General features: G+C 52.3%; 1 protein-coding gene across 1 annotated transcript in view; it reads right to left on the bottom strand.

Moving 5' to 3' along the window:
* Positions 1–27,682, bottom strand: part of LOC127213928 (nodal modulator 1) — a 49,060-nt gene that overhangs the window by 20,062 nt on the left and 1,316 nt on the right. Inside the window, exons 2-18 of the mRNA XM_051174392.1 lie at positions 23,519–23,608; positions 22,248–22,293; positions 20,774–20,874; positions 19,525–19,631; positions 19,366–19,438; positions 16,897–17,049; positions 16,302–16,439; positions 15,076–15,165; positions 12,753–12,858; positions 12,457–12,607; positions 9,161–9,335; positions 7,848–7,989; positions 6,093–6,224; positions 4,997–5,133; positions 2,889–2,976; positions 1,335–1,398; positions 735–830 (exon numbers count right to left, since the gene is read on the bottom strand). Of these exons, the coding sequence (XP_051030349.1) occupies positions 735–830; positions 1,335–1,398; positions 2,889–2,976; positions 4,997–5,133; positions 6,093–6,224; positions 7,848–7,989; positions 9,161–9,335; positions 12,457–12,607; positions 12,753–12,858; positions 15,076–15,165; positions 16,302–16,439; positions 16,897–17,049; positions 19,366–19,438; positions 19,525–19,631; positions 20,774–20,874; positions 22,248–22,293; positions 23,519–23,608 (1,889 nt within the window). The remainder of the gene's footprint in view (positions 1–734; positions 831–1,334; positions 1,399–2,888; positions 2,977–4,996; positions 5,134–6,092; positions 6,225–7,847; positions 7,990–9,160; positions 9,336–12,456; positions 12,608–12,752; positions 12,859–15,075; positions 15,166–16,301; positions 16,440–16,896; positions 17,050–19,365; positions 19,439–19,524; positions 19,632–20,773; positions 20,875–22,247; positions 22,294–23,518; positions 23,609–27,682) is intronic.

Below are 27,682 nucleotides of genomic sequence, written 5' to 3'. Positions count from 1 at the left end.
TTTTCTGGACGAGATGTCAGTTTGGTCACCTTAGCCATGAAGGATGCTGGGAGAATGATGACACACTTGACTGAGACTCTGTCTCAAAGTGAAAAGAAAGGTGGCGGCCTAGCGTGAACAAAGCCCTGGGCTCTGCGGTCAGTCTCTAAGAGCAAGAAACAAACAAGTTATCCCGTGGACGTGTGTAGATATCTATGTGTGTGCGTGTGTCTTCATGTCTGAGTGCTATCAGCATCGAGGCAGGCTGACGGCAAAGCCAGCTTCAGCTGGAGAGGGAGGGAGCAAGTTCCTCAGAATTCCATCTGTGTGAGACAGCCACGCTGCCCAAGGTCTGTCACTTCCGGAGAAAGCTGGGATGTCAGACACAGCCCGTCACAACAAAGCACACCCCCCAGCAAAGGCCACCTCCCAAGCACTCCCTCAGACCCACACAGGAGCCCTCCACTCCTCAAGCCCTCGAGGGAAGGTCTAAAGAAGGCAGGCAATTTTTAAGTGACTAAAACCCTGAACTATAATGAACAAACCCGCTAAAGAATTCAGACTTAAGACGCAGGCTCCAGACGTCAGGAAGCAGTTGGGACTCTGCTGCCCAGGGTTTACAACTATGTCACCTGAGTGTGACTTATGCAGGCCGCTGGTGTGTACACTTAGAGATGAGAGCCATCATGGAGTCTGTGAGGTCCCAGGGCCTCTCCACCAGCCCCGCCCATGCCCACACAAGACACCCATCTTACTTGATAGTCACCGTGACATCCATCATTTTGTCGGTGGTGACAGTCCCCAGGACATGGTGGCGAATGGCTGTCAGCGTCAGGATACTGGGTGAAGACCTGCAATCAGAGCACAGAAAAGCCGCTAGCAGCAACCCCGGCAGACGCCAAGGGATGGAGGCATCGCCTTGGGCCCTCCCCACTCCAACACACTGAGAACCAGCCCGCAGGCTGGGGAAAGGAAACCCCGGAAGCTTATAAGTACAATCAGAAAAAAGCTCTGTGGAGCCCATTTTCCTCCACCTACACAGTTTCCTGCTTTTGAACTCTGGTCTGCAGTTTGGGTTGGCGAGCACCTTCACCCAGTGAGCCAGCCCTCTTGCCAGTCCGTGCATTTACAGAATTCTTAGGAAGGATAGCCTGATCCATGTTCTCAATAACATCCAAATATCATAAAACCCGCATCTAGAAATTCACCTTAATACCTAACCTCACCCCTCCCAAAGGGAAGAGTAAACCAACAGAAACACACCTGCCTGCTCACATGCAGACACAAACAAGAGACAGAAGAGAGAAGCAGACGCCACCCCCAGGACGCCCACCACCCCCAGTCTCCAGGCTTACGTGTCATAGGTGTAGAAGGCTTGCTCAAACCGGTGGCAGGAGCGAGGGGTCACTTTGTACACCCCTACAGAGAGAACCAAAAGTCATTGCTGAGAACAGAGCACCTTCTGCTAGGCAACTCCAGCTCCAGCCCGTGTGCTGAGAAGGCGGCGGGCCTCATTTGAAAGCTCAAGCATGTCGCATCTTGAGATAATGGAACTGGAAACATCAGGCTGGCTGCTTTCCTGTGCCAGACACCCTCCCTCCCTTCACAGCCTGCCCAGGAGTGGCCGCCACTGTCCAGAACTTAATGACTTCACAGCCTGCAAAAGCACACGCTTCTCGGCATAAACCTCGGCCCTGTGGCACCTTGGTCAGGGCACAACTCACCGCCTGCTGGAGGAGTGCAGTCAAGCCAAGAGGAGCCGGGCAGGGCTTTAAGCCCTCACAGGCTCACTCATCAGGGCTTTGACTGACAGAGCCCTCAAGTCCCTTTTCCTTCTCACCGCACACAGCAGGCCCAGTGCAGCGGTCACTGGCGGTCATGATCAGCCCCCCCACTCCACGACAGACACCGACTGACCCTTCCTACAGCCAGCACCACACCAGGTGGGCACACCCCACACTGGAGAGGGCAGCTGGTTGGCCTGACCTCTCCTGGGCTTGCTATCTGCAGAGAGTACTGGGTGGCTCAAAAAACCCCTGACCAAAAAAGAAACACACACACACACATACACACACACACACAACAAAAGATCACAAATAGGCCTTGGGCGGGGTGGTCTGAGTGCCAAATGGTGTGGTCTCCCTGGAAACCAATGGGTAGTTTCCTTTTACAAGTCACACATAAATTTCCATGATTACCAGGTCCCACTCTGAGGAACCTAAATAAGAATTAAAACACACAGGCACAAAGCCATGCACACAGCCATGTCATTCCTAATGCCCCAAACTAAGCGATGTCATTGTAAATGACAATGGCTACATGGAAAGGATGTGAATATCCAACAAGACACCCACACTATGAGAGGCTCAACTTGTTACCTGTAAGAACTATGTTACATGTAAGAACTATGTTACATGTAAGAACTATGTTACCTGTAAGAACTATGTTACCTATAAGAACTATGTTACCTGTAAGAACTATGTTACCTGTAAGAACTATGTTACCTATAAGAAGTATGTTACCTGTAAGAACTATGTTACACGTAAGAAGTATGTTACCTGTAAGAACTATGTTACCTATAAGAAGTATGTTACATATAAGAACTATGTTACACGTAAGAAGTATATTACCTGTAAGAACTATGTTACCTATAAGAACTATGTTACCTGTAAGAACTATGTTACCTGTAAGAACTATATTACCTGTAAGAACTATGTTACATGTAAGAAGGCAAAGGCCAGGACTCAGCAGAAACCACTTCTCACACCCTGCAGGTGAATGCCTCGCTGTTTGTGTGGCACTGGGGACAAGCCCAGGACGAGGAGCACGCTGGCTGCTGCCCCAGCAATGAACTCCCAAGCAGGCGGACTGCAAGCTCACGCTGGCCTCACCCCCACTGCCCGGCTCACCCGGTTTGGACAGGCAGAAGCGGTTGACTCCTCTGGAGAGGTTGTAAATCCCTACATTCTCAGGGCCATTTCCGTCTTGATGAAACTCCTGTGGGGCCAAAGTCAACACAGTAACTAATGGGGGAGGGAGACTCGGCAGTTGGTGACATTTCTGTTTCTGAGACAGCCATCAGGTTGGCCCGTTAGTCATTTGAGCTGTTGGGAGCCACGAGAAAACCAAAAACCTTGTAAACCACACAGACATGCTGTTGCACTCAGAGGGCCCTGCTCCCCCAGTGCTGCTAGGGGACGGGCTCAGGTCGAGTCTGGGAGGCATCATGTGGCCCCTGCTCTGGGCAGAGTGTGTGACTTCAACTTGGAAAATCAGAAAATCATCGATTCAGCAAAAGAACAAGTGGTTTCAGGGAGGAGGAGATAAAGCAGAGAAGCAAATGTAATGAGCACAATGGGCACCTGCCCTGGAGCTCCAGAGTTCTGGGGCCTGGGCCTCGGCACCACCCTCAACAGGAAAGGAGCTGGGCCCCAAGGACGAGAACAGCGGCCTGCACGCCGGGGAAGGCCCAGCTCTCCGGGCAGAGGGATGAACCTGCTGCCTCTGACAGCGGCAAGCTCAGGTGAACTGGGAAAGCGAGTGCTGTTGGGGCCCGGGACAAGTGGACAGGGGTCAGGTGGGAGCCAGGCAAAGCCAAGTCCCTTGCCCACCTTCCCTACAAAACTCAGACTTTAATCTAGAGGCAGCAGAAACCTTCTAGAGGGTTAGGGAGGCCAGTGTCTACTGGCTTATTCTGGACTGTACACCAACCCATCTCCTGGAATAAGGGGGCATCTCAGTGTTTGCAGCCGAGGAGAGACAGCAGCCAAGGCCCCAGAAGCATCACAAGAAGCCATGTCATTGTCATTCGCCCTCTGCTGAGATCTGGCAATGACATCTGCTGCTATCTCTGAGGAAACTAGAGATAACTTTCCCTGGAGTGCCTGGGACCAGTGTCAAGTAGGCAGGCACTGGCCTACAGCCCACTGACTTGGGAGGGACGCAGGAGGGTACAAAGGACAAGACCAGCCTGGGCAACTCAGCAAAACGCGGTCTCAAAGACAGCGAGGAGGAGGGAGCTGGAGCTGGCAGAGAAGTGAAGAACACTGCTGGTCTTCCGGGAGATTCACGGCAAGTCCAGACCTAGGCGATCCAACGCCCTCTTGTGGCTTCCATGGATACTGCACAAAGGCCGTGCAGACATACAAAGGCAAAAAACACCCACATCCACAGCATAAGATAACAGTAATTTAGGCCAGGTGTGGTACTGCCCATCTTTAATCCCAGCACTATGGAGGCACAGGCATTTGGATATGTGAGTTTAAGGTCAGCCTGGTCTACATATGGAGTCCCAGGGTGGTCAGAGCTACATAGGGACCAGATCTTAAAAAACAATAAACAAATAAAATAGTAACTTAAAAAACGTTTAAGAGCCAGCACTCCAGCTTAGTATGTTTGCTCAGTATGTTTGAAACCCTGGGGCTGGAGAGATGGCTCAGCAGTTAAGAGCACCGGCTGCTCTTCCAGAGGACCTGGATTCAATTCCCAGCAACCACATGCTGGCTCACAACCAGCCTTCAAGATCTGGCGCCTTCTTCTGGCCTGCAGGCAGACTTGCAGGCAAAACTGTACACCTAATAAATAAATACATTTAAAAAACAAAAACAAAGAAACCCTGGGTTTAGTCACCAGAAGTACAAAAGCAAATAAAAACAATAGAGACTAAGTGAGCAAGCTTTTCCCACTGTGGGAAGCAACGGCCTAGAGATACTCAGCTGCTTAGTAAGCAACACACTGGGGGCACCAAGGGAATGTTAAATGCAACACAGCTTGCCAAGCCTCCCCACCTGCTATAAGCCAGACATTCCTTTGAGAGGTGTGTGTGTGTGTGTGTGTGTGTGTATGTGTGTGTGTGTGTGTGTGTGCGCGCGCGCGCACGCGCACTGCTGTAGGTCAGAGGATAACTTGCGGGATCTGGTTCTTCCCTTCCACTGTGTGGGTTCCGGGGATCAAATTCAGATCATCTGGTTTGGCCCCACTGGGCACCCTCTCTGCAACCCTTCAGTGCAGTGCATACCAGAGTGATGGCGTGTGAGAGCGCACACCGCAGCATGTAGCCCGTTTGCCTGAACTCCACCGAAGACACATCGTCCTCCAGAACTTCCACCTCCAGACTCTTGTTCCTCCAGCACCAGTCCTCATGCATAATGCTTACTGTAAGGCAAACACCAGGGTCGTGCCACGTACCACCCAACACCCGGGGGCCTGCTACCCAGCTGCGCAAGAATGCACAGCTGCTGGACACGTGCTATGCGCTTGCAATCTCGGCACTCGGAACCCTGAGGCAGGAGGATGAAGAGTTTGAAACTAGTCTGGGCTCTAGAGTGAGGGCCTGTCTAAAAAGAAAATACACTTTATGTAAAAACATGTAGGCAGCTAACAATGTTTAGGACAAGTTGTTGCCAAAGAGAAACTGACAGCAGAGGTCACTGTTGCTATCAACAAAGAAACCCACGTAGGTTGACGATGCCAGGCTACGAGATACCTGGGGTCACTGGACTTCCTGTAAATATGTTCAACTGATCTTTGTTGGGTTTCTAAGAATTACAGTCCTGGCAGACCTTGAACCCCTAGCCTCCCGAGCACCTAGCTTCCTGTCAGCCTTGCAGGCCTGGACTTCAGGGGCTGCAGCAGGTACGCATGTGCACACGGGCTTGGCAAGACTCCACAGGAAGTTCCGAAACCCCGGAGAGAGAAGGCTACTTCCCACTGCCCAGTCCAAAAAGGAGGCAGGAGCCAGCTTGCTGGGGACAAGGACACCAGAGCGGGCCACAGCCCGCTGCCAAGGCTCTGGGCTTTGCTTAGTCCCTCCCTGAGAAAGGCTGCTGTACCATTTCACAGATGAGGGAACAGTCTGGGGGAGGAGAAAGATGACAACCCACGGCCACTCTAGAGCTAAGCAGCAGACTTGAGAGAGAGTACCATTATCACTGTCTTCCGAGCATTTAAAAATGGCATGCTTAGTCAGGGAGCCCTTCCCCAGCAGATGCACAGAGTGGGGTCTTCCTGACAAGTCTTACTTTGCAGGCCAAGGTCCCAGGACAGAGTTGCCAAGGAAAGGCCTACAATAAGCACAGAGGGAGAGGGGGTGTGGGCTAGCTCACAAAACTTACTTTTGTATTTCCCAGGCAGCACTTTGTCAAACGTGAAGGTCATGGAGTTGACCTTGCCGGAGAGCTGGAGGCTACGTTTCTCACCCTGTCGGCTCAGTGACTGCAGGGTCACCAACAGGTCACCACAGGTGTCTGTGGAAGAGAGACCAAAGGACCTCACACGATGGCCATCATAAGCCCTGACAAGTTTCTGAGTGCACAGCCTGAGCAGTAAACCCTGGAGGCAAGTTCAGAAGGAAAGCCAGGGAGAGCCCGAGAGCAGCTCTGGCGCTGTCCTCAACTGCCTCACTGACCCAGTTTCCAGTCACCCCAAGACAGGGACCCCCACTTGACACCTCTGCTCAGCCCCCTGCAGAGTCCCTGCGAGACAAGATGGTTAGATAAGGCCACCTCCCACGTGGTGCCTGAAGAGACCTCACACAGAAGCCAGCACCCTAGGGTCTGTCCTGAGGCTTATGCACTGCAATTCATCCAACCCTCGCCTGGAGGTACACAATGCTGTTATCTCCCCATCAGAATGAAGCACTGAGAGGCTTAGTAATATGCCCCAGGTCACACAGCTCTTGGAATCCAGTTCCAAAATCAGGAGTGACACTCACAGTCAGGGGCAGTGTGCCCATTTTACAGAGCAAGATCCCCTGGCCTGCTGGGTACCATGATGCATGCCTATAACCCTAGCTCTTGGGAGCTGGAGGCAAGACAGTTAAGATGATCTCAGCCTGAACTACACAAGACCCACAAACTACAAAAAAACACACAAAGGAGGCTGGGAAGATGGCCCAGTTGGGGAGCTGCCTGCCACACAAACCGCACCTGCAGCCCCAGTGCTGGGATCGGGCAGGGACAGGCGGGTACCTGGGAGCTCTGGTCCAGCCAGCCTAGCTGAACCGATGAGCTTCAAGTTCAGTGAAGGGACCCCGTCTCCCAGTAGAAAATAGTGCAGAGATCAAGGGAAGACATTCAACACTGCCGTGTCCTCCACACACAGGCACGCATGTGTAAGTGTGCCCATACACACTGTCCCCTTACCTACACTGACAAATGTATACAACAATCACAGCACACACGCACGCACACACACACGCACGCACACACACGCACGCGCACACACACACACGCACACGCGCGCACACACACACGCGCACGCGTACACACGCACGCACGCGCGCGCACACGCGCGCACACACACGCGCACGCGCACACACGCACGCGCGCGCGCGCACACGCACGCACGCACGCACACACACACAGGCACGCATGTGTAAGTGTGCCCATACACACTGTCCCCTTACCTACACTGACAAATGTATACAACAATCACAGCACACACGCACGCACACACACACGCACGCACACACACACGCACACACACACACGCGCGCGCGCGCACGCACACACGCACACGCACGCACGCACACACACGCACACGCGCACACGCACGCACACACACACGCGCACACGCACGCACGCACACGCACGCACACAGGCTAATATTGAAAGCAGGGTCTGATTTCAGCCTAAAAAACAAAAAAAACCCTTGGAAAACAAAATAGAAATAATCCAGGTGCCTGGTAGCTTGGCAGTTAACAAGAAATCACCATTTACAAAAAAAATCACCTCAAACCCTGCAGCCCCTCCCCCCAGGAGTGGCTCTGCCTTTACTGTAACCCCACTCAAAAATGCCTGGTCCCAACCCCTCCCACTATCCAGGTCTCTGAACTAGACAGAGGCTCTCCCTTGCAAAGGACACCTCACCCAAACAGGAGACTTTTCCAGAAACAGATGCCAAAAACTGCACGAAGGCCACATCCATCACGGGCCTGTTGGTCACAGTGAGAGGGAACGTCTGTGGCTTCAGCATCAGCCCGGCTCTGGTCTCGGCCTCAGGCACCACCACCTGGGAGAACATGAAATGCTAGAGCAGTGGTCTCAACCATCCTAAAGCTGCCACCCTTTAATACAGTTCCTCCTGTAATGGTGGTCCCAACCCTAACATTATTTCATTGCTACTTCGTAACTCTAATTTTGCTACTGTCTGTCTTAGAGACTCTATAGCCCAGGCTAGCCTGAAATTCACTCTTCCTGCTTCCCCTCCCCAGCTCCAGGAATGCAGACGTGTGCTATCTACCACACCTGACTCCTCTGTGTCTTTCCCAAGCTCAGACAGAGGAAGGGGAAGGGAGCAGTAAGAGCTGCTCAGCTCTGAGCTTCCGAAAGAACCTCGAGCCATCGAGGGGCCATCTTCAGATAAGCTGGCAGGAGGCTAACAATGACAGCTGCCATCCACTGTCTCCCCAGAAGGAAGGGCCCACTCTAGAAGACCCAGGCTTAGTGGACACTCCCAGGCCGCCCTCACTAAAGCTGTTAGCAGGGCTGATTTGACTGGCAAGCCTCCAGCTGCAGCACCAGGGTCTTTCCCAAGTGGCCAGACCTCTGGTTGTCTTGTCACCGGACGAGCCGTGCTCAGGCCTACGCCACTGTGGAGACACTGCAGGCTGCGGCTGCCCCTGCTCTCTGCCTGAATGGACAGGCTCCCCGGGGCCTGCGGGCTGTCCTGCAGTCACGGTGGGGAGGCTCCGCTTGCTCCGGGCTCTCAGAGCCAGCAGCACCATAAGTGCTGCGCTGCACGGAGAACTGACTCTGGACGCCCTAGAGCAGCCAGAAGCAAGGAAGGTCGGGAGGGCACAAACTTGCTCTTACCCTGCGCTCATGCCCAGCGAGGACACAGGCCTCTGCCGGTTCGCAGCACTCACTGCCAGGGACTGAAGGGCTGCTCCCTGAGTCCCACTGCCGCTCACCACACTCCGGGGGGAGTGAGTGGAGGCCGCGGGTCACCCTGGGTGTCACGTACCTTACTCTTCTGAGAGGAGGCCTCTCATTGGCCTAGAGTAGCCTTGCAGGCAAGGCCAGTGAGCCTCAGGGACCTGCCTGTCCCCGCCTCTCCAGCACTGCCTTTTTCAAAAGGACTCTGGGGTTCAAAGGTCGTTACGCCTGCAGGGCAAGCGCTGTCCTGGCAGGGCCACCGTCCCAGCCCTCGGGATGTTTTAAGGCAAACGCGGCTTATGCACCTGGACTTTGTAGGTCCCTGGTTTCGCTTTAAAGCAAAAGGCTCCATGAGCATCCGTCTCCACGGTGACCAAAGATTTGTCCTTGTCTTGCGAAGACAGGACCACTTTGTATTTACTCATCTGCTTGATGGTATCAGGAGAGCGGGTGATGGATATCTGGCCACAGATGCTGAACCTGGAACGAGAAGCCTGGTCACGACAGCAAGCCTCAATGCAGCAGGACAGGCTCCCAGCAACCCTGAGACAAGCTGTCGCCCAGCAGACTGTTAAGAGAGGGAAAGGAAAGTCAAGACAAGACAGGCACAGAAGGACCAGCTCCTCCCCACACAGACCAACAGGAGCGGCCCTCGGAGGCCTGAGCTCTGCTTCCCAGTCCCCTTGTGGTACGTGCAGTTAGACGCCACCCAGAGGCCACCCATCTCGCCAACTCACTAAAGGTCCAATCTTCTCATCTTAAACAATCATGGGGGATAAATGTCAGCTGCTGCTTCAGACAGAACAGTACTAAAGAACTTTCTGCCTCTGGAGAAACATGTTTGTCCCAACCGGACAATCAGGGAAAGCTGAAGGAACGCTTGCGGATGGCTGTGTCGTTGAGGAGTGAGTGAAGCCGCAGTAATCTTGTACCTGCAAAGCTGCCCCGGGCTCACCACCTGCCTCTGTGTGGACTGTCACACAAGGGCGGCTTCCACACCCTTAACTGGTTAAACGGTTTTTATTAAAAAGGATCAGGGCTGGAGATGCTCAGTGGTTAAGAACACACAGTACTTTCCAGAAGACCGGGGTTTAATTCCCAGCATCTCGGGGGTCCACATCCACTGAGACTACTGTTAGGTCCCAGAGAACTTCAGGACAAAGAGCTGAGGTGCCCATTAGCGTGCCTCAGTGAAGCTGGCCGCCGGGCTCTGCCAGCGCAGTCCCTTAGCCCCTTAGCACTCCTCCGACCATTCTCTCTTGGTCCCCATGTCTCTCCCCACCCCACCCTGCTCTCCATGCTGCTCGTCATGTTCAGTCCAGACCCTTCCAGAGAGGCCTCTGGCTGTTCTCTCCCTCATGTCTACATAAAGCCTCCTTAACCACACCTGGGAGCAGTGGTCCTCACTTTCAGTCCACTCCAGGGGATCTAACACCCTTCTCTGGCCTCCCTGAGCACCCCCAACCCCCATGTCCCCCAGATGACTGCCAACACCCGGTGCTCCCCACCAATCCCCCCACCAGCAGGCAGAAAGCCACGTCTGTCACACCCTTGCTGACCCATGGGTCCCGGTGCGCAAGGCTGTCGTCCCTGCCCTCGGGTGCGTGGTCAAAGGCTCCCTGTCCCCAACACCCGCAGCCTGGCCGCACTGGCTCAGCCCCTCCCACGCAGTCCCCTCCGCCTGAACAAGCCGCCTTCCTTGCTGGGAAGCCCTGCACCTTCTTCCTTTGGCCCTCCTATGGCCTCCTCACCCCAGTCACCAAAGTCCTTCTCAGAGCTCCCCAGTCTCTTCCTGCACAATTCAAACTTGCAGCTCTCTGTGGCCATCTCCCCAGGAGCTGGGAGCTGACAAGCCTGACCTAATCTCTCGGGCTCAGTTCCTTGTTATATGTGCAGCCCTCCCACAGTGCCTCACCCAAAGCAGCCACACATTCATGGGAGCTTTGCAGCTGCTTATCTAGCACAGCTGTCCCAGCACAACAGCAGAGGGAGAAGAACAGGACTGAAACCCAAGAAGTACTTTCTAAGCAGGACTGCCTTCCCCGTCTGTCAAAGCTGTCTGCTGGGCTCCGCTCCCTAGCTTTGGTGTGAGCAGCCACCTTGGCCCTAACATTCCCAGTCCTGTGACCTCACCCACTGAGGCTCCCCAGCCCACACCTGCAATGCTGGCATTCCACTTCCAAGGACTGACTAGCCAGCCACGAGTGCCAATGGAAGGGATGTTCACAGATCCAAACATCTAGGAGAGTGCGACACCTAGTGGTCATGTGACGCCAAACCTGAACCCTCATCTGTCTGCAGGTATGCAGCAATACCTGCGAATCCCTAAATCTCTTTCCAGTCCGTCCTTGACAAGCATAAATCAGTGACCATGCGATGAACTCTGCCAATGACCAGAAACATCTCCAAACTCAGCTCCACACCCACTACAAAGCCCTCTAGGATCAGACAAGGGAAGTGCTCACAAGCAAGGGCTAACTTCAAAGTTCTTTTTCTAATTTAGACAGACGGAAGGAAGGAAGGAGGGAGGGAGGGAGGGAAGGAGGGAGGGAGGGAGGGAAGGAAGGAGGGAAGGAGGGAGGGAAGGAAGGAAGGAGGGAGGGAGGGAGGAAGGAGAGAAGGAAGGAAGGAAGGAAGGAGGGAGGGAGGGAGGAAGGAGGGAGGGAAGGAGAGAGGGAAGGAGGGAGGGAGGGAGGGAGGGAGGGAGGGAAGGAAGGAGGGAGGGAAGGAAGGAGGGAGGGAGGGAGGGAGGGAGGGAAGGAAGGAGGGAGGGAGGGAAAGAAGGAAGGAAGGAAGGAGAGAAGGAGGGAGGGAAGAAGGAGGGAGGGAAGGAGGGAGGGAAGGAGGAAGGGAGGGAAGGAGGGAGGGAAGGAGGGAGGGAGGGAGGGAGGGAGGGAAGGAAGGAGGGAGATAAAGATAGACAGACATGATTATTTATTGTTTGTATACATGTGGAAGTCAGGGTTAACTTGTACAAGGCTCCCGGGGATCAAATTCAAGTTGCACATTACCATCATCTTCTTTTTCTACATTAGCAAACCCATTTTAACTTGAAAGCAAAAGAAAATAATCTTAGTATCCAACATGTACGTGCCTTTGGCTACTGAGAGATGCAGCGCCCACCTTTCCAAAAGAAAGCCAGCTTGACTCTGGACAGCTGTGGGAGCTGGGTGTGGGCCGTGGGAGAAACAGTAAGGTCAGAGCTGCTCCTCCACTACAGACAGTCAGGAGGAGTCGGGACACACCCAAGACTGCACACAGCACATTGGCTGGCTCGTTTTATGTCTATCTGACACATGCTGGGGCCTTCTGGGAAGAGAGGCCCTCAACTGAGAAAGCGCTCCCACCAGATTGGCCTGTGGTTCCTTTTCTGATGTGGGGGCCCAGCTCACTGAGGACAGCGCCACCCTCAGACAGGTGGTCTGGGTTATGTAAGAAAGAGCCGAGCAAGGCAGCAAGCAGCCCTCCTCCGTGGCCTCTGCTTCATTTCAGTTCCCGCCTGGCTTCACTCAGTGGCGACTGTGATGTCAGACAAGCCCTTTCCTTCCCAAGCTGCTTTTGGTCTTGGCCAACAGTCACCCTGACCAGACAGCACACTTACCCTGTAGCAACGAGGTCAGCCAGCTGCGGGGTGTTGGGTGCAATTTTGATGGTGACCATCTCAAAGTAGAGATGCTCCTTCTGAGCATGGATGGTGTATGTTCCTGTCGTTATGTTCTCTAGGCGGAAGGAGCCATCAGCTTTCGTTCTGACTGTGAAACCAAAGCACATGAATAAAAGATGAGCCCCAAAGCTCGTCTCCTAATAGATACACGAGACCTTGTCACTTGTGCCCATATCATCCCATGATCCAAAACAAGTCCTCTGAGCAGGCTCAGGACCACCAGGTCTGCCCACCTTTAATCTGGTTGTTCAGGGTGACCACAGCCTCCGGAACACCTTCTCCTTCAGGTCCATTCAAGACCCTCCCAGTGACAGAGAAACCCATGACGTGGAACACGGGCTGCAAAGTAAAGACTGGAAGGTGCTCACGTGCCCACGCCACCAGGACCTCTTCCTGCCCCGCACCATGGCTCCATGCGTTAGCCCCTCTCCCTGGCACAGCCTTTATCTCCTCAGCTGCATTTCCAATGCACGAATGATCATCAGAGCTGGACAAAAACAGCCTGCAGACTCAGCCCCCACTCACAGGCTGCTACTTCTAGCTTGTGGGTTTCCCCAGCCTTGCCTCTCCTGCTCCCTCCCTGGCCCCATCCATATGTGAATCCCACCTGTCTCCAGCCTCTCAAACAGAAACCACATTACCTGGGACCCCTGCACTGACGCTAGCATCTCCTAGGATCCCAGCCCATCCCCCAGCTTCTCCTAGGACCTTGACCTGTCGCCCCCAACATTACCTGGGGCCCATGGCTTCTCCCTTCAGGGTCATCTGAAACTCCCAACCTAGTCCACCGACATCACCTAAGATCAATAACGGTCTACCCTCCCCCTTTAAAGTCCAAGAGCCCTCACCTAAGAGCCCAGGCCAGACAGATTCCTTCTAATCTACCCTTCTTCTGGAAAGCCGCTCACCACACAGCCCTGTGCCTTGTCTATGAGTGCCCTGTCTGCTCCAAACACCAAGCTGGGCTCCCTGGGGGGCACCTCCCACGCCCCCAACCTCTGGTTTCTCAGATGAGCTACCTGGGTGCGACATCACCAACCTAATTTTTATCTTCATCAAATCCCTCAGGGTTTGAAATGCCTGACTGATTCCCTACATCTCCTCACCCTCTCATTAAAATGTGACTTTGCAGGCTCAATGGAGCCTGTCCTGCTTCAGCTACCCGCTACAAAGCAGGCGCTCAGCCAGTGCCTCCTGGATGAATGAACGAAGCCATTATTTGAGAGAGCTTGAAAGTGGCATGACCACACACCCTCGTAATGCAACAGGTGTGACTGTCCAAGGCATGGTGGCACACACCTGTGACCTCAGCACTTGGGGGCTGAGCCAGGAAGGTCCTAAGTTTAAGGCCAGTGGTACTGTCTCCAAACAAAGAAGTGAACTAGCTACTTACCCACTTATTAACTCACATAACCAACAAACGTTCTCTACACTTACTATGTGCCCAGTGCTGGAGCATACCAGAGAAATGGGGAGGCTTTCCTGGCCTGACAGAACATTCTAGGCCCTCACACGAAACTCCAAACACTGCAAGTTAAAACTTACATTGGACACTGTCTGGGTACTTTGCCCAAGTACCTACCACACCCTTCCTGCTAGGTTGTACAGGCAATAAAGGCTCAACGTTCACTTTCCTGGCTTCCTGGCCTCCACTTAAGTGTCCTGTGCGACCTCAGAAGGCAGTACCAGTCCCTTGACTGCGCTATCTTAGCGGACTGCTTTTCAGCATGCTATAAAAACCAGAGGATAACTTTTTACTACCACTACTGCCAGGTACCCTTGGGCGCTTCCTCTATGTTGCAAGCTGCCGGCAGGGACCACTTCTATTCCTGGAATTGAAGACACAGAAGAACGATGAAAACATTTACCGTGTCTTCCGAACATCTCACCATCCCTCCTACCACATGGGCCATGGTTACTGCCCGGGCCAGCTCTCCTCATCAACCTCTCCCCAGCAGTACCCAACTCCCAGCAGCAGAAGAGGAAAGCGGGCAGCCAAGCTCTACGCCATCACCTCTCAAGCTCCCTCCTCCCCTCTACCCCGGCTCCCCTGGCCTCCTCAAGGTGCCTGACTCTCCAGGCACACTCCTGCTTCAGACCTGTGCATTCACCACAAGTTTTAGGTGTACGTCACTTGCTCCCCGTTAACTGGCAGCTCAGGGTCACCTTCAGAGAGAGGACTCCTGACACAACATCCAGACGCGTGTGTCCCTGTCCTGAACTGCACGGCCCTTCTGTTCCAGAGAGTGCTGACCAACTTCCAACACACTAACTTGCTTATCTAAACAGACACTGGTTCTTCCCATCACTAAAAGGCAACTTCCAGAAAGACTGTTGAGTCCCTACTGCACAGCCAACATGGGACGGAACTCAGGCCGCGGGCACATCTGACTGCGAGCAGCACTGGCCAGGACTCTGGCTAGCTGAGCGAGATGAAGCCACTGGGAAAGAGAGCTAGTGTGTCTAGAGCCCCACTCCCTCCAATGGCCACTCTGAACAGGGCATTGATGTGCCCAGGGCTAGGAACCCAAACGCCTGCCTCCAGAGCGGCTTCACCTCGATTCTCAGGCTGTCGTGCTCCACGGTGAAGTCAAGCCTGGAAGGTGCCACGTCAAAGGTGATCCTCTCGCCTCTGTAGAACGGCACCTGGAAGGAGGGGTCTGGCGATTATGAAGCGTGTACAGCGCAATTCTACAGTCAGAATTCACCCAGAGGAACGTGAATCCCAGCTGCTGGTCTAATGGAAAGCTCTACTGTGACAGAGGAGACTACGTCTCATCTTCAGCACAGGCTGAGATCCCCAGGGCAAACAAGCTTGCTGGACTGTTCAGATGCTGGAGTGCCCGCACGGGTATCTAAGACACCTTGTGGACAGGTCAGGTCTGAACCTGAGACCTACTATATCCCACACACACCGTACAGACAAAGAGACAAGGCTCATGGTAAACTCCACAGTGCATTCAGATTTGGGAGTGTTTTGGGGACACTCAATCTACCCTCGCTAGGCTAGTGTTAATGAATGACAGGCCCACCATTTGGCCCTTCTACTGATTTGGGTCTTAAATGCCCCCAAAAGCCCACTGCTAGCAGGCATGTCCAACATGATGCCCATGTGCCTGCCACACGTGTCCCAGGGTAGCTGCAGGTGTGGCCCAACACATCCGGACACAACAGGGTCACGCGGCAATGTCATTAGCCTAGCCCCGCCTGTGCTTGAGACCTGCTTGTCAGCACGGCTGGGAAGTGGCCAGGAGGTGGCAACATCTGTAGGAACAGGGCTTGAGGGAAGTGTGTCAGAGTCCCAGCCCTTCTGCTTTCCCCAATTCTGTCAACCCAGCCTCCATGAAGTTAATACATTTCCTCTACCACAGGCTTCAACCACACCCTACTGCCTCACCTCAGTCCCAAAGCCAAGAGGGGCAATCGGCCAGAAAGCGAAAACACGTTCCAAGGCAGACCTTTCCTACTTTAGGTCGGTTTACCTCAAGTAGTGTGCCATCACGCAGAAAGCTGACTCACACAATGCCCAAAGGGCACAGGCTCTTATCACACCACAGTGCCCTGCACAAATAGAAACCCGCTCGCTCACTCACCACAGTGTCCTGCACAGATAGAAACCCGCTCACTCACCACAGTGTCCTGCACAGATAGAAACCCGCTCACTCACCACAGTGCCCTGCACAGATAGAAACCCGCTCACTCACTCACCACAGTGTCCTGCACAGATAGAAACCCGCTCGCTCACCACAGTGCCCTGCACAGATAGAAACCCGCTCACTCACCACAGTGTAGCCCCCACTGGGCAAGGAATAGAAAGAAAATGAGCCGTCTTCTTTGGAGACCGCACAGCACAGATAAATCAGGCTCTCGTCTGGGGGCTGGAACCCGGACACTGGGGACACATTGCAGCCCAGGACGTCCTACATCAGGGGAAGAAGAAATTTCCACGTTCTGATCACCCAATAACCACAAACAAAGCCAGGCCAACTAGTGGAAGTCAATGCATGGATTTCCTGCAAGAGGTCGATGCTGGGGATCATCGCAGGCAGGTGGAACACAAACCTCTACACCCAGCCTCAGAAGTTGAGGACGGGCAGTCTTCTTAGGACTGCGTTCTTAGGCAGTCATCTCCTCCCAACAATAAGAAAGCTGGCCACGCGAGGGCAGCGAGGGCAGTGGTACACCCAAGATGCCACAGAGCAGCAGGGGCAGAACCCGATCAAAACCCAAGCATCTCCCCAAGTCCCGTGCAGACAACCCACACACGGTGCTCTTAAACAGCCAGTTCACAAACCAGCCACTGTTGGCGTGCTCAACAGCGGCCCCCAGGCCGCCACTCCCACCCCAATGTTGGTTCTTTACTGTTTTTATGCTTACCTCTTTGTTCACTAAAGAAGAAAAGAGAAGGAACTTCACCCCTTTCATGGGCTCCCCATCACTGCGGACAGAGCCAGACACATTATAGCCAGCCACTATGAGCGGGCCAGCTGCGTTAGCGTTGGAGTTCGTCACCCGCACTGTGGTACTCGCCTAGGGAAAGGAAGGGGTCTTAGCTTCAATAGCACTAAACCCCGACAGCCCAACACAGTGGCTTACACCAGAGATCCCAGCATCAGGAAGCCGGAGGGCGAAGATTACTGTGAATGTGAGGCCAGCCTGGGCTACAGTGTGACAGTCTCAAAAAGAAATAAACAAAACAATAAATCCTTTCAGAATACCCAACAACACAAGGGCATGCTTAAATTTTTAACTAAAAAAAGCAATAGGGACACATAATTCACAAGAAAATTACAGACATAGGCATCCCTGCAGAGCCACAGGAACTGATCTGAACTCCCAGACTGAGACACCCACAGGTACCCACGTCCTTTTTTATAAGGGCATACTGTGTGTGCAGAGACTATGCACAACTCCTGAATACCAAACCTCCATTAGTTAATGCCCGACATAAGGTCAGAGTAAACAAGCAACCATTAAAGAATCAAGAATAAGAAAAATATCTATATATATGTATAATCCACGGCTGGCTGAGCCTGAGATTGGTTGAATCGATGAGTGTAGCACCCCCATCCCAGGAGGCCTGCCTTAGAGAACAGAGAGACTACTGCGTATTCACGTGTTGGGTGCAGGTGCGCACTACTGCGTATTCACGTGTTGGGTGCAGGTGCGCACTACTGTGTATTCACGTGTTGGGTGCAGGTGCGCACTACTGTGTATTCACGTGTTGGGTGCAGGTGCGCACTACTGTGTATTCACGTGTTGGGTGCAGATGCGCACGTCACGGAAGGCACGCGGAGGTCAGAGTCCCGGGGTGTCAGTCCTAGCCTTCCACTTTGCTTGAGGCAGAGCTGCTGTGGTGTCAGCTGTGTACAGCAGACGGGTAGGCCCAGCAGCTGTGAGGGTTCTCCCGTCTTGGCCTTCTTGCCCCCCGTGGCGCCCTGGGATTGCAGGCGTCTTTTACAGAGGTTCTGTGATCCAAACTCAAGTTGTCAGGTTTGCATGGCAAGTACTTTAAACACTGAGTCTTCTCCCCAGCCCTGCAATTTCTTTCTTCTATGCAAAACTGATGAGAAGTGTGGGAAACTGACCTGGCAGTAACCACCTGTATGTGCGGTGACCCTGCACAACAGTCTCCTTCCTTACGCTCTTAGAACCCAAATTCTTTTTAAATTAGAAATACTCATTTGTTGGCAGTGGCATACCACAGCCTGCATAGGAGCTTGGAGGACAAGTAGGAATCTCTCCTTCCACTGTGTGGGTCCCAGGAATCGAACTCAGGTCTTCAGGTTTGGCAGCAACGACCTTTACCCTGAGCCATCTTACTGGCCCCTCCAGTTTGTTTTTTAATAAGCATGCTGTGCTGGTTTTCCTTTTTCTGTTGCAGTGTGGCTTCATCCTGAATGCAATTCCCAGAAACCAAGCAACGCTCCTGCTAACCAAAACCCGACAGAGTTAAAGCCAGGTCCAGAACCTCTGCTCCCTCAGGGCAACCAACACCCCATGATGACAAAATACCACCAGGGTCGCAGGCGCTAACCCCTGCCAAGTGATTGTTTCACCTCTTATAACGCCATGCTTCGCTTTATTTTTGTTCAAAAATATTTGATTTCTATAATATTTCAGAAATCAGCCTTATGTGACATTTCAAATATTTATAACCTTTTAGATAGTCTTTGGGCTTTTGGGCTGTGTTTTTGTTTTGAGATGGGGTCTCACTCTATAACCAAGGCTGGTCTAGAACTCACTATGGAGCCCAGGCTGGTCAAAAATTCACAGCAGTCCTCCTGTTCAGCCTCCCAAGTGCTAGACCCTCAGGCGCAAGTCACCACGCCTTGCTTAGACCCTTTCAACGAACACTGCTACCACTCAATAAAGTTGAAAATGTAAACCAAAAAGGAAGTCGCTGCTCTCTCTTTCCTTGAAACAAGGAGTTTTCTGTGGCTCGCACACCCACCTCCCGGCTGCCGTTCACAGTCAGATGTGATGGCATGTAGCCCATTCTCCCCTTAACAATCAAACGGCTGTTTGAAAACACTCTCCAGGGAGCGTGGACAACGGGCCTCTAGAATGTTTACCGTGTTAGAGATTTCTCTCTTAGACAGAAAAAGAACAAAATTCACTGGGAATTTCTGGTGTTGATTTAGCTCAATACAGTGACAGTGGATGACAAAGGTCTTCATAGCTGTGTCCACTGCAGCAGAACAGTTTCCCCTGGCAACACCTCCATCTTCAGCACCCTGGTTCTTCCAAGGTCTCTGGAGAAGCCGCGACTTCATTTCATACCCTCAATTCATCCCCACATTTGTTTCCAAGCTATAGCGCACACCCAGACATGTCAGAGCGTACCTCCTTCAGGGCCCACGTTGGGTGAGTTGCAAGGATTTCATAATCTCCAGGGAGAACTTTAAAAAACGCAAACCTGAGAAACACAGAACAGTGTATCACTTAACCCAAGTTTTAGGCAGGGACTGTGGGAATTATTGTAGGCTTCCAATAGCCACTCACTTTCCACCGGGCTGTGTGACTGTGGACTGGATCTTCCCATCAGTGCCTGTGCTTCTCAGGGACACCTGAACTCCTGCAGGGCCCAGGGGCTGCCCTTTGCTGAGGACCTGTGAGGAGGAGGATGTTAGGACCCAGACGCCACCTCAGCCAGGCGTTTTTATTCATGCTCCCGGCCCCCACCAAGTGGCACCTAAAACGTTTTTTCTTTGGGTCAAGGGTCTCTTCGAAGAAGATGTAGTCAGGAGACATTTATAAAGGCTGTGAGGGGAGGGGACAATGACAGGAAAATACTGCACCACTGAATCTAAGACAAAATGTGTGTCACGATGGGACTGGAGGCTGCTCAGTGGTTGGTTAAGAGTGTGCACTGAAGCTGGGCGGTGGTGGCAAAAGCCATTAATCCCAGCACTCAGGAGGCAGAGACAGGCACATATATGTGAGTTTAAGGCCAGCCTGGTCTTCAGAGAGACTTCCAGGAGAGAAACCCTGGAACTCTCTGTTCCACAGAGAAACCTAGTCTCGAAAAACCAACGAGTGCACATTGCTGTTGCAGAGCCTGGAGTTAAGTTCCCAGCACCCCATCAGGCAGCTTGTAACTCTTTTAACTCCAGGTCCAGGGGGATCCGATGCCTCTGGCCTCCAAGGACGCCCACACTCAAATACACATATCCACACATAATTAAAAATAAAATAAATCTTTTAAGAAATGTATCACTACTTTACAAATCACTATGGAAGAAAAATACCCAAGATCCCCTCTTCCACATATGAAGCAGGCGAGTGCCTCACTCTCTGCACAAAAGAGCACTTGTGAGTCCACCCCACCAGCTCAGGGCCCATCGCTACTTGGGGACTGGATGGAGGGAAGGAGGACTCTAGGGAGAATGGGAGGACTCTGGGGAGAATGGAGTTGGGAGCAGGCACTCAGACGGCGCCACACTCGCTGCCCAGAGCAGCTCCTAAAGGAGGCAGAAGGCAGCAGAGGCTCAGGAGCCGCCACGGCAGAGGCCTCCCTGGAGGACTGCACCTAGCTCTCACAGCAGAGCAACGACTCAGGTCCTGGGCACAGGCCCTTCCTCTTCTGCTCCCCCACCCAGTCAAGCTGACCCCAGGCTGCCACCCAGCACAGACCCCTGCAGCTCACTGTGAGTGACCCTCGGTGCAAGAGCCCCACTTCTGCAGGGCTGGGGGACGGTGGCACAGGACAGAGCAATGTAGAACACAGCGCACACAGGGGCTGGACACAAACCTTCCCATTCACAGAGAAGCCAGTGAAGACAAAGTTGATGTCTCCGCCCTTCGTGCAGATGTCGCTCACACCGTCCACATGCAGGTCCACACTGGTTGGCTCTGGGGGAAAGGAGAGGTAGGGACACGAGACAAAAGGCAGCCTGAGTGCCGGGAACACACTTCCCGGACACGAGCAGCCACGCTTGGCTTTGACATGAATCTGAACTCAGATCTTCATGGCTTCACAAGAAGCACCTTACCAACTGAGCCACTCCCCAGCCCCAAAGAATTCACCACGGACCAGGCACCGAGCCCAGTGCGTTCTTCAGCAGACACAAGAATTTACCAAGGAGTAACTGAGCCACGAGAAGCTTAAAGGATCTTTCTACAGAGTGTGACACAGTCTCACACACTGGCTCCAGCTCTAAAGAGGACCATCAACTCCGTGGCAACAGGAACCTCCCAGGGGGACATGAGCAGTGCAGGCTAAGGGGCAATGACAAATGGAAAAGGCAGCCTTGACTCAATTTTCCTACCCATTGCCACACCAGCCCGTCTGACCAAGCTTGCAAGCCCTCACGAATACTGGTGTTGAGGGAGACCATCTGATCCTTCGACATCAACACAATGCATTTTCTTCAGAAAACCGAAAGGCTCACAAGAGAAATCACAGTTGAGTGGTTGGATGGCTGGCAAGATGGCTAGGTCAGTGAGGACCCAAACCTGATCCCCAGCACCCACAGACCAGCAGCATGCATCAGTACCCCAGAGCTGAAAGGCAGAGACAGGGCTCCCGGGGCTCACTGCCAGCCTGCTTAGCACAATCAGTGAGCTCCAGGCTCAGTGGCAGACTCCACCTCAAAACTAAGGTGGGGAGTGATTGAAGAGCACACCTGACGGTGTCTGAACCTCTGGACTTCACACACACATATGTGCGTGGGCACAGACACACATTCTGGGACCGGGGTTGGTGGCACACCCCTGCGCAGGTGGTGTATAAGACAGCTGGCTGAGCAAGCCATAGAGAACAAGCCGTTTTGTACATCTCCTCCATGGTGTCTATTTCAGTTCCGGCCCGAGGGCCACTCTTGTGCCCGGGCCACAGATGGGACCATCTGCAAGGACAAGTGTCCCCTCCACAGAGCCAGCATCTCCAGTCCCGTGGACACCTGTGTTCTGATGGCAAATCTTACGCTTAAAACACTTCCCTCATTTTGGGGGGTAAGCGGAGCCAGACACTGCAGCACACATCTGTAACCTCAAACCCTGAAGGCTGACACAGGAGGACGCTGAGTCAGGCTAGCTGGGCTGCACCTCGAGATCCAAAGACACGAAGAAGGCCCCAGTTCGTGTCTAGATGGCAAAATGATCTGAAGCTGACTAGGAAGTTTTTCCAGAAAGGGGTACAGACCACGAAGGATGCTTTTTTAAGAAAACAACATCATTGAGCAGTGTGGACCCCTGCAAAGCGCCCTGTTACTCTGCTCACTTACCAAAACTCCAGCCCAGGGGAGGCTCAATCTTCAGGATGAAATCCCCCTGCGAGGGAAAGTGTGAGAGGTGAAGACAGGTAAGACCCCAAGCAGCCCCAGCTGAAATAAAATCCCACACCGGGCTCTCCTAACTGCTGGCAGCTGGACTCCCTTCCAGGAGCAGCCACCCAAAGCTAACACCCAGAAATCTCCATCCATCTAGCATATCTGTGAGTTGTAAAGACTTGAGTTGGCAAGCTACTGCAGTGGATAAAGAGTTTCCTGTGCAAGCCCTGATGAACTGAGTTCAATTCCCGGGACCCACAAAAAGGTGGGAGAGAGCTGACTCCCACAGGTTCTCCTCTGACCTAAACACACACACACACACACACACACACACACACACTCACACTCACACACACACACCCCATGGCAGGCCTGAACCCACTCCCACCCACACACACTCACACTCACACACTCACACACACTCACACACACACACACTCACACACACTCACTCACACACACACTCACACTCACTCACACTCACTCACACACACTCACACACACTCACTCACTCACACACTCACACTCACACACTCACTCACACACACACTCACTCACACACACTCACACTCTCACACACTCACTCACACACACTCACACTCACACACACTCACTCACACACTCACACACTCACACACACACTCGCGCGCACACACACTCACACACTCGCGCACACACACACACACACCCATGGCAGGCAGGCCTGAACCCACTCCCACCCACACACACACACACTCACTCACACACACACTCTCACACACACACACTCACACACACACACTCACACACACACTCGCACACACACACACACACACACCCACGGCAGGCAGGCCTGAACCCACTCCCACCCACTTTACACAAACATTTGATTCCATGCAATCTGAGGCTTTTGATCCCGGCGCGTGTGGCAGTTGGAGAATACTGCAGTGCGGAGAGCTGTTGCGAGAGCTGTCCAGCTCACGCATGCCCTCCCCTCGCTAAGTTGCGGGCAGCATTCCCTGTGAGGCTGTGAGGGCTGGAATGTCTGCAGATACTGCCAAATGTACCCACTGAATCTGCTCAACCGAGGGAAATCTGCATTCCACTGACCATTACAATACAAATAAGTGTGTGCACGTGGGGGGGGGGGACCATGTTCCTGACCACCACAGTCATTTGGGAAAGCTAATTAATTACTTCCTATCACAAGAGCCACTCGATAAAGACTAAGTCCCTCTACCTCTTACCTTATCATACAAGGGGATCATAAAGTAGCCGTTGTTAGGAGCACAGTCTGTCTGATATTTCAAAGTCCCATGCTTGGTGTACAGCTTTATCTGGAAAGCAGGGAAAGAAAACCTAAGTCCTAATACTGTCTTAGAAAATTAGTTACCATGTGACACCCACACGCCTTCTATCTGTTTGTGTTTTCCTACTACACACCAGCTGCTAAAACAGCTTTGAGGAGAGGAAAAGAAGGCAGAGGACCCCAAAATAATGTTATTTATGTCTCTTTTATGGAAACCATCTTTGACCTACCCAGAAGTCTTTTTTTTTTTCAAGCTTTTCAGTTTTCATAAGTACCTATTATAGGCTTTGTTTATGTAAATTTGAGTCTAAAACTTTCTAAGTTTACTATTAGCAAGGCACTTATGAAAATCCAAATTCCTAGGCCAGCAGGATGCTCAACAGGCTAAGGCACCTCCTGCATAAAACTGTGGAGATTTGAGAACCAATTCCACAAGGTCGTCCTTCGACCTCACACGCAGCACGCATGAACACACAATAATGTGTGCTTAAATCCATGACTGGCTGTCCCTCAGTTCCACCCCAGCACTGCAACTTAGACATAAAGGCAAGTCAGGAGGCAGGCTGCTGAGCGGCCCCGCAGAGGCTTTACCCAGAGGTCTAGGATGAGCATCGGGGCCTGCATTAGTAGCCCCAAATGACTCTAGATGTTTAGAGGAATATTCACCTAAAGCCCTCCTCGGCCACCATTAGAACAAAGACTGACGTGAAAGACAGTCAATGCGTTCGCTCTCCTCAAGGCCCGGCTACAACTGCTGCACCCTAAGCCTCTGCAGACACAAACTCTCAACAGAAAGGCGAAAGCCGTGTCAGGGTCCCCCCTACACTGGGTGACCCTGACAAAGTCATGGTACCACCAGAGACGGGAGTTTCTTCACAGTAGAAATGGAAAGCCCTTGTTTCCGGATCCGGCACAAAGTGTAGGCTCAAAAGGACGGGATTCTATTTGGTATCTCTCTGAAGGAAGTCACTCGGCACCGTCAGTCAGACACACCAGAGGGTTACAGGAAACTCCCTAAGCCAGCCTGTGTGGCTCAATGGCTCTGAGCCTCAATGTCCCAATCTGTAGAGATGACATCAAGGAGCCTGACCTCTAAATATGAATGTTGGGGCTGGAGAGTAGCTGAGCAATTAGGAGTACTTGTAGCTCTGGCAGAGAACCAGAGTTCATTTCCAGCTCTAGGATCCAATGCCTTCTTCCTGCTGCCAAGAACACTGCACTCATATGCAGACAGCCACATACAGATACACACAAACATTAAAAAAAGAATATTCTATGGCAAACACATAGATGCAACCCAGTGGCGTCTTAGAAAACAACGGCCAGGCCCCAGCGCTCCCTTTGGAAGAGGCAGGGTGAAGTAGGGCGTGGGCTGCAGTGCTCACGGGCAATAACCAGGGCTTATGCTCCACACAGCCCAGAGAGCAACGTAATTACTTTAGGGTCCAGCTACCCAGTTAAGTGTAAAAATGCCTTTGCTCCAAACCAAAAAGAAATTCTGATGTGCCAGGCAGTGGTGGCACACGCCTGATGTGGGAGGTCCTTCTGTATACTGTGAATATGTGTTGCTTTTATTGGCTGATAAATAAAACTGTTTCAGCCAATGGATAAGCAGAGTAAAGCCAGGTGGGAACTCCGAACAGAGACAGAGAGAGAAGGCCAGATAAGAAAGACACCATGTAGCAGCTGGGGAGGCAAAATGCCAGGGGCGTCACCGGTAAGCCACAGCCACCTGGTGATACACAGATTGGCAGACATGGGTTATGTATGAGAGTTAGCCAGTATTAAGCCTAAGTCATTGGCCAAACAAGTATAAAAATATATTAAGTCTCTGAGTGGTTATCTTATAAGCGGCTTCAGGGACCCAGTGGGCAGAGAGAAATCAGTCAAGTAGGACCAGGCTAGACTGAGAAAAGACCTACAACTACACATGCTTTTAATCCCAGCACTCGGGAGCTAGACAGGAGGAACTCGGGAGCTAGACAGGAGGATCTCTGTGAGTTCAAGGCCAGCCTGGTCTACAGAGCGAGTTCCAGGACAGGCTCCAAAGCTGCAGAGGAACCCTGTCTCAAAAAGCCAAAAAAGAAAGAAAAAGAAGAGAGAGAGAGAGGAAGAAGGAAAGAGTTCAGATGCTGCATATGCACTAGCCTAAAGGAGGCAGCACCCAAGGGAGTCACCGGCTCTCTGTTTCACCCTGCCATGCCCTGCAACTTGAAGATGGCTGCTGGAGAAACGTGAGAGAGAGAGAGAGAGAGAGAGAGAGAGAGAGAGAGAGAGAGAGAGAGAATGTATGTGTATTTAAGCCAAAGGATGACTTCAGCTGCTACTCCTTAGGAGCTGTCCACCTTGGCTGCTCAGACAGGCTCTCTGAAAGGCCTGGAACTCACCAAGTAAGCTGGGTAGGGTGGCCTTCTTTTTTAATGACATGGGTTCTGGGGATGAAACTTGGGTTCTCATGCTGTTCAGCCAGCACTTCACTGACCGAATCTTCCACCCCAATTCCAAGAACCCAGTCTTGATGTGAATTCTGACTGTTAAACCACTAGAACCTATAATTCTTTTTAAAGACATATTTATTTTTATGTATGAGTATTTTGCATAGATGTCTGTGTACCACATGCGTGCCTGAAACCCACAGAGGCCAGGGAGGGTGTGAGGTCCCCTGGGGCGGGAGTTACAGGTGGTTGTGGACCATCGTGTGACTGCTGAGAACCGACCCTGATCTTCCCCAAGAGCAGCAAGTACTTTTAACCACTGAGCTGTCTCTCCAGCCCTGGGAATTCTTCTGTTTAGCTATAGAGGCCACTATTAAAGGGCACAATGTCAAAAGTCCAGAGCTCTGTCTGGTCCTTTCTCTGCACTGAGATTCCCCCATCTGAGACAAGGCTTCAGGATATGCACCCAGGAAGACAGCTCGGGCAGAAACTGAGCGAAGAAGGCTGGGAAGAACAGCCAGGTGTGGTTGCACAACCCCTACAGGCCCAGCATCTGGGAGGCCAGCGCAGGAGGATCGAAGGCTCCAGACTGCCTGGGCATGTCTGGAAAGAAAGGAAGGAAGGAAGGAAGGAAGGAAGGAAGGAAGGAAGGAAGGAAGGAGAAAGAGAGAGGAGAAAAGGCAGAAATATCCAGAAGGCTTACATGTTCTAAAATACATGGTATTGGTAAAATGTCACACGCTGTTTGAGCTCTCTGAGAAGCTGGCTCTGAGAAGCAGCTGTGTTATCCCAACTCCATTTCAGACCTGAACATGTTTGTCTAAAAGTGCCTTCCACTGACCCTCTCCCTGAGACCCGGAGGGAAGAACACAGCGAAACACCCCAGGTGGGACAGACTTAATAGACTTCCTAGGGGAGGCCTTACCCTCTCTGAGGAGTCGATGGGAGGGGAGGGGAGGGGAGGGAGTGGGAGGGGGGGTGGAACTAGAATTGGAATGCAAAAAATAAATTAATAAAAAAATGTTAAAAAAAAAAAACCCAGAACACACCCAGAAGTCGAGCCATTCCTAACAGGTGTCACTAACGTTCATCCCATGATATAAAAGTGCCTGGGGAAGACACAAGATCAGCCACAGGAAGCTCAAACACGAAGAGAAAGTGCCTCAACGTCCCCAGTCGGTTCCTGATGGATGCTGTTAGCACCTGATTTGATGGCATCGTCCCTACATGTGCAATGTCCTTTCACACTACTGAGGGCTCGGTGACTTCCTCAGTCCACTCCTGTGTGTGTTTTGAGACTCAGTTTAATGGCTGACGCTGTCTGTGCATCTGCTGGTTGCTATTTATTCTTTTACTCTGGCTTGCTACGTATTTAAGAAGGCCATTCATTCAAAATCAAAAGTGTGCTGGCCATACTATACTTCATTCCCTGGAACATGAGTCTATCTTTTGTAAAGGGCAACATACAGCTACGTGGGAATTGCATACATGACATGTCTGATGTAAACAGATTACAAAAGTATGGGTTGCTACAGACAAGCCCTAGGGCTTGAGACAGTTCACAATGGACTCCAAAACCCACTCTCTGCTCTCCTAATCCCCGTTAGTGCATGCGGCAAGGGACCCGGTGGCCTCTCCTTCCTCCCAAAGCTGCACGAAGCTCAAGA

This window comes from Phodopus roborovskii, unplaced genomic scaffold (assembly GCF_943737965.1).
Source record: "Phodopus roborovskii unplaced genomic scaffold, PHOROB, whole genome shotgun sequence".
NCBI classification, from domain to species: Eukaryota; Metazoa; Chordata; class Mammalia; order Rodentia; family Cricetidae; genus Phodopus; species Phodopus roborovskii.
Note: the sequence above shows the minus strand (reverse complement) of the source record. Positions and strands in the feature narration are given on the sequence as shown.